The sequence below is a fragment of the Acipenser ruthenus genome, chromosome 27, assembly GCF_902713425.1.
Source record: "Acipenser ruthenus chromosome 27, fAciRut3.2 maternal haplotype, whole genome shotgun sequence".
Classification (NCBI taxonomy): Eukaryota; Metazoa; Chordata; class Actinopteri; order Acipenseriformes; family Acipenseridae; genus Acipenser; species Acipenser ruthenus.
The window spans coordinates 24750262-24762003 of NC_081215.1; the positions used below are offsets into that span (position 1 = coordinate 24750262).

At 37.4% G+C, this 11742-nt stretch overlaps 1 protein-coding gene across 1 annotated transcript in view; it reads left to right on the top strand.

Moving 5' to 3' along the window:
* Nucleotides 1-11742, top strand: part of chrm4a (cholinergic receptor, muscarinic 4a) — a 20251-nt gene continuing 8509 nt past the window's right edge. Inside the window, exons 1-2 of the mRNA XM_034053951.3 lie at nt 1-51; nt 290-386. Coding sequence (XP_033909842.2) covers nt 332-386 — 55 coding nt within the window. The 5' untranslated portion in view covers nt 1-51; nt 290-331. The remainder of the gene's footprint in view (nt 52-289; nt 387-11742) is intronic.

An 11742-nucleotide genomic window follows, 5' to 3' on the forward strand; every position in this document is an offset into this window, starting at 1 on the left:
CTGCTTCTGATCATAGAAGATGAGTGGGATCTGTACTGGCGCGGTGTGAAGGTAGCTGGCACTTTGGTTCTCTCGTCAGGCTGATAAGTAACTTGCACTGGTCATTCTCATAGGAGAGTAAAATAAAAGAAAAGAAACCAAAATTCAAAGGAATTATTCTTCAGATGAAAACTTATCTCCCCTCCCTGTACCCCCCCCCCCCCCCCCCCAAAAAAAAAAAATATATATATATAATATATATATTCTTCTGCATTCGCTTGAATAACTTTTAGATTGTTTAATTAAACAGGAAATTCTGCTTGCTAAAACAACTGGAAAACAAAGATGCAACATGAGTTGCAGTAACCTTACTGGAGCAGACGGGTTAACACCTTGGAACTTATCCGGTAAGTTTGCTTTTTTTCAGTCTGATAAACCATTTAAGATTCAATCTGGTATTTTGAAAAAGGACAGTGTGACACGCATGTGTGCGGTTACATTGAATGAATAGAAATTTATTTTAAAATAAGATTAGCAATAAACACCTCGTATGTTTTTTTTAATTCTATATTGTAGTAAAACATTTATTGTGTATAGAATGTATTACTAATCTCTGCCTATCATTTAACAACTATAATGTTCAATGGCTTTCATCTGTCCGTGCGTGTGTTTCAAATGCAAACATAATGCACCATATATGCACACGGTTAAAGAAATATAAATATGTTTTATTAGCACAAAAATGCATCTTACTTTGCAATAAATAACTTTCGGGGATAATTATTTGTGTTACATTAAGCGAAGGTTGTGTCGCTTTACTGATTTACACACATTGCTATGACCATTTGAAACACATTTCACTTCAGATGACAAATAAAAAAGATATTTTCTCTTTCAAATCAAGGGGGAAAATGAATACAACACAGTGGGTTCAGTAGAAACTAATGGCTCCGGATGATTCCGTCTTTATGCATTTAGGTACCCTTGGGTGCTACTTATACTTGTTCCATGTGAACAGATATGAAATGATCGGAACCAAAATCAATAAATGATAGAAAAAATAACTCCTTTCATTTCTCAGAAACAGAGCCACTTAAAGCAAATCTCGTTCTTAGTTAATTGAGTTTCCTACTAAATACAGCAAGAAGTGTTTGGCACAGAAAGTGGTCATGGTGACAGTATATCTATTTTCTGTTAAGACCAATTGTGTGTCGTTGTAGTCGTATTCTTTGCATTGGGGCGGGGGGTGCTTTCGGTCTGGTTGGTCCCCACTTTAAGCGAATATGTGTGGAATCTCAAAGCTTTATACCACAACATCGAGCTTTGACATCAAGATGCGCACAGATTAGTAGTGCTGATGAAATGACAATCCAGTTTTAACACCTTTATTAAATAGTAAAACATGTAACCCCCCCCCCTCCCAATATTACAGTACCGTCCAAAAACACCATAGTGTCCTGTAATATATCATTGTATGTACGGCAGTATACTCTAGGAACTGTAATATACAAACAAATACGTTCAGTACAATCTCTAATTATAACGGGAGAATGGGGGGGGGGGGGGGTCAGATATGAAGTATCGTCTAGTTGAACCCTCAGTGATTCCATTAAGCAAACTAATGTTAGTTTCATTTGGTTTGCTTTTCTGTTTGAATAACTCCTATAGCAGAAACCAATAAGAACCCACATGGTTCACCCCTGGTCGCGCTTTTCTATAGTGCAGGATGGGTTTCAGAAAGTGGAAACAGAACATCGAAGTCGCAAAACGGCTTGACAGCGGAATTTAGATCGCTAAATCACTGCTTGTGTGTTGAAAATGTTGGTTACATACTGTTTGTGTGTTATCAGAAATCATGCGAGACGGCTTCTGTCCCCGTTAAAGGACTTTGTTTTTGGTGTTACTATGTTTAAAATGGGTACATCGGCAGACCCAACACCAAACGACCTTACCCTAGGCAAGTATTAACCGAAACGGGGGCTGTGGCGGCGGTTAATAGAAAATTCGACAAGTCTATTTTAACAACAACCACATACTGGCGAAATCCATTCAAATATTCTAAAGTAATTCAAAAAGCACCTCACGTTTACACAAGCCAGCACCTACATAGTATATAGTGTCTAAATGGGGTGAACCAGTGTAACCCAAGCTCAACAGTCAGTCCAAAAACAAGCCCATATATTCAGAGATCTGCCAAGCCTGCAAAGCAATAAAAGCGTACCCAACTTCACTAGTGATCACACCTGTAAAATTATACCTGCACTTTCCAGAATATTCCTCATAATTAGGCAAACACATTTTTTTTTTTTTTTTTTTTGTAATGGTTAAATCAGGATGAAACAAATACGGCACAGCTGTTTGGTTCTTTGTTTGTTGTTGTTTGTGAAATCCGATTTGTTGTTCATGGTAACCCTTATATAAAAATGTTATTATTTGTCATTACCGCAACCATAATTACTATGTAGGGTGTGGTTAATTATATACCTTTTGTTTAATAAATTGATGTTAAAAACTTAAGCTTTTTTTCCTATGCGTGTATAGTTTCCACATCTAGAATACTCAGCAAAGCAGCAACCCTTTCTTTCCACACACATATATGTATCCATGGCTTTGGATTTAATTGAGTTGGAACATTCACCAGTAGAAAGCAGTTGACAGCGATCAGCCAATTTTAGTATTAATTATTTCAATATTATGCTGAAGTTAACGCCTTTCACAAGATTTAAAAAAAAACAAAACACTACTCTATGCTATTAATTGGATACGTCGCTTGTTTTTATGCCAATTCATATCAATACACTTCACACAAAATTACTTTATATGCAATGGGAGGATGTTAAAAAAAACTGGAAAGAAGCGAGACTGAGATTGTGATTTTGTTTTTCCCCCTCACCAAAGAAACAGAAGGGCGACAAATGATAGAATTGCACGTCAGTATAATGTAGATGAAATGCGTGAGACAGGGTGGAAATATTAGGATTTGGTACAGTATCAAATGTATTTCATGTTAATACGGAATACAGCAGATGGATTAGGAAACCGTATCAAACAGTATCTGATTAAATGTCCACCATTTAAAATAACAAATTACGGCAATATGTTTATTTTGATGAACTACTAGTTATTGTATAGTTGAGTACACCTCTTGGTAGGTCACATTGATGTTACGAAATCGAAATGCATTCAAACAGGATTGTGTTACTTGTAGAAGCATGCCAGGGTTCTTCACAAGCAATACCCTAGAGATACTACTACATTTAAAGACATGTCTGAGCCATGGGGTTTAATGTAATAATGGGTGGAGATTTAACCTCAAGCTTCCAGAATCACCCAAGAATAAAACAGGGAAATAATGTAACCCAGTCTTGATATCAAAGCTGCATGCAGTCTCTTTAGAGAGCAGAGGTCTCAACAAAGACATGCTCCTGACAGCAAACCAGAAACAAACTGTAAAGCATACTCCTGGACGCCCAGGCACCATAAAGACAACTGGCAATTAGTGCAAATTGTAAATGTAATGCCCGGCTGGAGGCAGAATTGTAGGGTTTTAACATCAACCTTGGATTAGGTCTCTAAAGTATGGTGCCTGTCAGGTGACAATAGTAAGAAACAGCAGTGCAGAGGACCAAAAACCAAACCTTGTGGGACTCACAGCAGCTGATCTAGCGTCCACCTGCAATAGAACTGAAATGACTAGAAGCAAGACCACCACGGTGTTGGCTTAGACACACAGGTGCTCTTACATTTGTTGTCCAGTTTCTTTGAAATTGATCCAATTGTCTTCTGTATTTTGGTTTTCTCTGTACTGGTTTACATTACATAATGACCTGCATGTTTCTTAGACGGCAACATTAAGAAATGAATGTATGTCATCTAATAACTCTGCAAATGAGCAGCATGGCTATAGTTATAGCTATGTAATTACAGACTTGTTCCGAGAATCAATGCACCGTACACTGTATGCACACACACACACTTACTTACTAACCCTCCTGCACAATTTCAGAGACAAAGGGCCTGTGACACTTTTTAGATCCAAATGACTAAACAGAATAATCAGTCATTTAATGGGTTAAACGAACCAGTCTATCATGCCTATCTCATCCCCCATTCCCAAGGTCCATTAATAAGTCCTGTACTCTAAATGTCTCCTGTCTGCAGTCAGGTTTACTTTATTATCATGGTAGTGGAAGGTTGGCCATTAACTGACCACAGAGGGACATTGCTGGAGTGTTTAGTGTGTCCCAATAGAACCACGTCATTATTAACAAACTACAACTGTGTGTGTTGGGAAATTAAAGAGCCCGAGGGAGAACAGCTAATGCTAGGCTGGCCTTGCTAAATAGAGTTCAAGCATCTGCAGAGAAATACAGTTGCATCAAAAAGTATTCATGCAGTTCAAAATCTGTGACAAACTGTATCTGAAGGGCTCCATAGCATGTTCAGAATAAGCCACTTAATTTACACACTGTTTTAATATAACTCAATGACCATTTTCCAAAATACTCAATTTAATGAGTGGCATTCAGTTTCAGCACCTTTATTCTCTTACTATAACCCCAAATACGATATGCAACATTTTATAAAAAGAACTATAAAACAGGGTGGTTCCCTTTTTCACAGCTGTGCCCTTCTCACACTCTCTGAAAATAAATCATTTGTTAGTGTTTAGAGCCACAGCCAGTCTTTAGCTACAATTTGCACTCAGCTAGTCATCCAAAGGTGAAGCTTGCCTATGCCCCATGTAAAGTAATAATGGTCAAAGTAGCTGATTCACGCAAGTGCTTTCCCATCAGGGTCCTATTAAAGTCTTCATATCTGAAGAGGCAGCTGGTAGAACCGAAGAAACCTAGTTAACACTATGAAATAATGCAATTCATCTCTGTTTTTTAAGCCGCACATTTGCACACCCTCCAGCATACATCTCCATCCAGTCTCAGCAGTAACCCAGATTGTATGTCACTGAATTCCTCTGCATTAGCCTGTCACGGATGTTTCAAGTCTGGAGAAAAAAAAATTACATATTCATAGCCTTCAGGTGAGTACAAATCCCTTTGCAGTGTGATGAAGTACAGTACATTAATAAAATAAAGTTTAATGGGGAAATTGTTTTTTAAAGCTTTTTTTTTCTTTTGTTATTTAATCTGCCGCAATGTAGTTTTAAACCTGCAGGGGTCACTATGTACCCCTTTTGGGAGGTTCTGAGAGTGCAGGGATTAGTACATACGGTTTCAATGCCCTAAGCTTGGAACTAAGTCAATTAGTTTGAAATGTGTAGTGAGATATACAGTTTTAAAAATGTGTATATATATATATATATATATATATATATATATATATATAATCTCAGGATTGGCAGGCATTTTTATTTATTTATTTATTTATTTATTTATTTATTTATTTATTTACATTCGTAACAAAAACACCAATGTTGTAACAGGGCTTGTGGATGACATACAGTAACCTAGGATACTTGTCTTTTGGTCACAGATATAGTGGCAAGCAAGGATTGGAAGAGAACTTGATTTAGGAATGATAGGAGTTTCAGTTTCCATTACCATGTCTCCAGATTGCTTAGATATTTCTGAAACCAAGACAGAGCTTAATGTCCTAGCTTGGATATCAAACTATGACAAGAGCTAACACACCTGTGTATGGCTTATGTGTTGCCTTGCTGTCTTTGGGGACCGAGCACAGGAGAGCTACAGCAGATGGAAAGCAGATGCTTTACACATATAAACAGAAATCTGAATAGACGGTGTTGCTTTACATTAGCATTTCAATGTCCAAAGGCACACTGTGAAGGACAGCAAAGTGGTGCGTTGTCAGAGTGAGTGGAGAGTCATTGCATTCTTATTTAAAACCCTCGCATCTCTCATTCGTTTCTCAGAGATAACAGTAATCAAGGGATTAGAAGCAATGGTAACACTCAAATTACTGTGTATTTACATAGTAGTTACTTAGTAAATACATGCATACTTAATTACAATGCTATTGTGCATAGTTACCATGCACTTAATGTGTAAATGTTTTTGCATGATATAACCCTAACCCTAACCCTTTTCTGATACAACTGTGTACTTGCATATATCGTGCAAAAAGATTTAGCCAAGATGAGGATCACAGGACTTTGTTACACATCCCAGAATAGACTTAAAAGGCAGTTTTCATTCTTTACTACAGTTTGATTTTTATACTGTATGTTATAAAGCATGTTAATGCAGTAATACACTGCTCGGCTATGACTGATCCCCTGGCTATGCACTTTGCCCAGACTTTGAACCTCTGAATGAGGGACTGCAGGGGTCCTCCTTTTGCCATTGTGATGACAAGGAAGCAGATATGAACGCTGTACAGTAAGCATCACTTTGAAAATGGCTTCAGGCTGTGCAAGACATGTTTATATGTTAAAAAAGGAACATTTCTATAAAAGAAAAGGCAGGATTTGTACATTCAGAGGAGGTGGTTGAATTTTCATTTTCAAACAGGGAAACAAGTCTGAAAGAGAAGAAGAGAGTGATCCCTTGGGCTCCTTCCTAAATTTGGATCTGCTGTCAACAATGGAGCAAGCTCTGCTAGTCTTAAAAGCATTTTTAAATTAATGCAGTCAGTTCTATCTCTAATAATAATAATAATAATAATAATAATAATAATAATAATAATAATAATAATAATAATAATTCACATGAGATTCAACAACAGGCAATGTTATCAAGGGGATTAAATAGTCCAATTAGAATATACAGTTCATACAGGGAGCCTTAAAGCGTGAAAAGAAATCTTATATTTCCAGTCTACAGAGCATCCAGCATCAGTCATTCTTAAGTTTCCCATTTGCATCCTACCGTAGGGACACAGCAGATGACTAACTTTGTAACACAGAAGAGGAAGTGAAGGTGCAAGTCTGGTGGGACCAAATGTTAGTTTAAGCTGTTTGCTTGAAGCACTGCTTGCTATGCTTTCTGCTGTTATGTAGCTATACGACACGCTAGAAAAGGGGTTACTGCGAGAGTTCTGTACAGAACCATTAGAACCACATTTAGGGTCTTCATATTTGTAGCATCTAATTATTGAACACTAATGGTTATATTTTGATCAATAAAGAACCCTGTGGTTTAATATTAAAAATGCTTCTTTATAGAACACAAGAAAATGAAGGTTTCAGAGAAATGTATATTCATTTGGTGTAATGGATCCCACTCATAATTCTACTTCTAATTGGATGCAAATTCCGGATGCAGTTATTGTACTTGTGAATTTTGAATAAACATAGCCAAGCAAATGAAAATGTCCACACCTAGATGTTTACAGACGCTGAATACCAAGTTCATCCTGCACTTCAGTCACACAATGTTCAATGCTCGTTGTATACATTAATTCCCTTGCCAAGCAAAAACGCAGCCCTCAGTAGAGAAAGGCAGAAACACAAAACCAAACCACAGCAGAACAGACAGCTATTGGATGAAGGGTTTGCTCCATTTTTGAGGACAAGTGATGGATTAAGGAAAACAAGCAGCAGGTTCAGACAGCTTTAGACACTGCTTATTATGAGGAGCAGTGGAGTTCACGTTCTTGTACAAGCATCCTCCATGTACAGCTGTACCTTTTTCAATATTATATGTATGTTTGTTTTTGGGGTGTTGGTTGAGGGGGTGCATTTTAGGCTATTGTCGGCCACATTCACAAAACATTAGCATGTGGAGAAGAGCATAGGACATACATGATCATCAATGTAGTTCTATGATATCAATGTTTGCAACTAACATGAAAATTCCATGCTGTGCTCCCTGTGTTTAGCTGAACATGAAACATTCAATTCTTTAATGGGTGAGGCTCTTCAAGAGTCACTCACCCTGTAGCATTCATCATTTTGCCGTGTTTTATGTTTCAAATTGTGCAACGTATCGTAGTGCAGATTACTCTATTCCAAAAGCCACAATTACATTTAGCTCTGGCAAATAAGAGCAGCAAACACTGGGCCATTAACGGCTATTCATTCCAACATCTCACAGCTTTTTACAAACAGAGTGTTAGCGAGCCGTACATCGACAGCAGGAACCATTTGTTTTGAGTTGGAAAAAACGATTCCGCGTAAACCCGATTTCGCTGATAAAGAACACTTCAGTTTTCTGCAGGTGGAGTTTTTAACTGCAGATTACATAGAAACTCTGCCTTTCCATGCTCCTCTGTTGTGTGCCAATCATTTCTATGCTGTGCCCCCGTGTCTGCCAAGTTACCATTGCTGAAGTCACTTTGTTTCCATCCCTGGTTAAGGTCCATAGAAGGATATGATCAGTGCAAAAGGGTCCATGTTTGAATATTTGTCGCACTCTATATGGTGAACAGCATGCGTATTACCGCACGTATTAGTTTGCGGTTTCGTGATCATTGAGGTGCACATTAGATTTCTTCATGTTAATTGACATCTTATTTTAATACATCCAAGTGTGCTAGTGTTACAAAAACTATGAAAAGAATAGGGATAATTATATTTGTACTATAGGAGCACTAGCCACTGTGAAGCGTAATCTATTTTTAAAACATACATCAGAGTTTATCATCCATTGTTTTGTGCTTTATTGTTACAGCCTTAGTTTCAAAGGTGGAGATGTGAAGAAGAATGAGCTACTACAGTGTTAATTCATGTATGAATTGACGCTTCTTTCTCACAATCCCCTGGTGGGTGAGGAAGAGGGTATGAATGCATGTTTTATACATGTGATCAACATAATCTGTTACAAAAGTAACATAGAATGAGTACGAGTAATTAAATCCGCATGAAATCAACAGGGCTGAATTCAAAATCAGTTATTTCAGAACTCCATAAGATATTCAGAGTGTTATTCCTGTGGCATTCAGCCAGAATTCATTATCAATTTGCGGCAATTATTTTAAAGTGTTACCAGTAACAGTATTATAGGCTTTTATAACTTGTGGATGTAAAGGATCCCAGCCTTCTGTGTCTAAATGACGCCCAGGAGCTCTACCTTTTTATTAAGGGGAGTAGTGTGTTTGTAATATGTACAGTGAGGCAGCACCAGCCTTGTTGAATATTTATCACTCTCTTAGGTGTAAAGGGCTGGAAATAATTTCCATTAAACTACTTGTTGGAAGGATATGCATTCTCAGAATGATTTATCCTGAACTAATTTGTCTTTGGCATTAAGGGACAGCTTTCTACATGACAGTCTTTACTAGCGTGCTTGGAAGCAGTTCACAATTACAATTTAAGAAAGGGGTTTCTGGAACAGACATCAGAACATGAAAAAAGTCCACTCTTTCCCTTCTTTTTTTCAAGGCAGACACAATTGCAATATTATTTATTCAAGATCCTCCCCTAGGATCTCGAGTTTCAGCATTGCCAGCATCAAATTGACTAAAAAACGATTTTATCCTGAGGAATGCAGGGGTGTCTCTAGTGACATATGTTCAGCTGGACTATGCCTGGCTATTAACCTACATAAGCACACAGGCCATAGCTAAACCAGTTTCACACAGCTGGGACTGCTTCATTTAAAAAGCCTCAGGCTTCTTAGAACAAAGGTTCTTCAATGTTGGGATCATGGCAAAACGGTGTAGTACTGTCTTGTAATGTTACTGGCTTTAGTGCAATTGTTAAATCTACATAGGAAAGGGTTTACTCTCCTTTGGTCTCAAGTTCCCTTTTCCCAACTGCACATATGATTATAATGCATTACGGGCATGGTCCTAAGTGTACAGGATACGTGTACAGAGCACTTAACACCATACTAATGGTTTATGAATGTGACCTGTCCCTTGTGTGTGTGTGTGGGGGGGGGGGGAGGGGGTTTGGGTTGGGGGGGAGCTACGCCTATACTACATGGAAATGGCACATATGTAGAAGAAAGTGGAGGAGATGAGGAAAGCAAAGTCCATTGCAACCCCATTCAGGCTTTTATTATGGTTGTTTAACCTCATCCTAACCTTAAAGACTATGTTGTACTGCAGCTGTCTATACACCTCTTAACCACGTCAGCCAGGTGTGCACTTATCCACAGACATACTTGGTGCATGGGCCCGATATGAAAACAAAAGGAGCAACTGCATTTTATACAGTTGTCAGACAGAATGGCTACACATGCGCACAGCTGTACTCATTATTGAGATGAACAACATTACTGGTGACGATACACAAAACAATATATATATATATATATATATATATATATAGAGAGAGAGAGAGAGAGAGAGAGAGAGAGAGAGAGAGAGAGAGAGAGAGAGAGAGAGAGAGAGAGTATATGTTTAATACTATCACATGGAAAAATGACCTCAAAACCACATTTCAAGTGTCAAGCTTCAGTAGTTAAAGTGTCTGAGAGACTATTAATAATGAGAACATTATACTCCATTCTCCTTGTAGGAGGCGGACACACACTGTATTTCATCCCCTCTGTGTAATAATAAGACCCCAAACGAAGTCAGACATACTGCGTAAAATAACTTCTCTGGCAATATATCCTTCATTGAGGTTTAATAGCAAAGCGCCATTGGAAAGATTTATAGTTGTTCGGAAATGAATGTAATTCTTCAGCCGGGTGAAATAGTCTAGACATAAGGAGACACTAGCCTCATTTCAAAGTCATTGTTATTTATTCTTAAAGAACTTATTTATGTTTCACTAACGATGATTAGGGTTACATACTCTAACACGAGTCAGTTGTAAAATTAAATAATTCATTTTATTCAAGTGTATTGTATCCCGTGCAATGTCTTCTGGCCATCTTGACCAATAAACAACAGAGATCAAGGAAAAATGTGGCCCACCAGCCTATAGAGAATCAAAAAGAACCAGATATTCAAACCTAGCCTGCCAAGATAAAATATAAGCTTACAAAGAGATTCTTCCTTAGATGTATTTTTAACTTGAAAGATCTACTGTATCTTTACATATTAAAAGAAAAAAAAGGTCTTGCATGTGATTTTAAAGGTTCTTACACAATCATTTAAAAATGTATATAAAAAAAATCATGATTCATTGTATCTGTAAATGGTATTTTATCATGCGCTTCCCTAAAGAATAATGCAGTCTCGACTAGCATATGTAAGGGAGCACAGCAAGGTATAGTGGAAACATGGCATGGTAAATATGTGTATGGCAAAGCACAGTAAATAGGTTGACTGTGGTAAAGCAGTCAGTTCATGGTGATTTTTTTTTTTGTTAGTGTAGCAGTCTAGATTTGCTAAAATTAAAACTTAAAATATGTCAGGTGTTATGTTTGGCGGAATCGTGCCAGGTGTATGTTTTGCTCAGCAGATGCAGAATAGATTGCTAATTGCCACAGAATAGGAAATGCACAGATTTTGTCTGCATTTCTTGAATTCAACTGTTTACCAGCAGAGGGCTCCCTTCCTAAAAACAGAAGGTAACTATCCTGGTAAATACACAAAAACTGGGTGTTGTAAGTCATTGTGTTCAAAGTGTTAGTGTTGTTAATTTAGAAATCCATTGAGTAACAAAAACACAAGGTCAATAAAATGGTCAATATAATAAAGATATTGTGAATAGTTTCAGTGTTGAATAACCACATTGTCACACATAGTAACAAATTGTACAAAAAAGCTACATTTTGACTAAGAATAAATAAAACATTAATAGTAAAGTTAAACTCCTGCAAAGCGCAATTTAATTTAGCTTTCATTAGACGTAATAAATAGTGTTATGCATACCTATGATCAATCAAAAACGTACGTGTGTTTCTTTGATGGAATATCCAAGTGCAAAGCAATTATATGCAGAAAAAA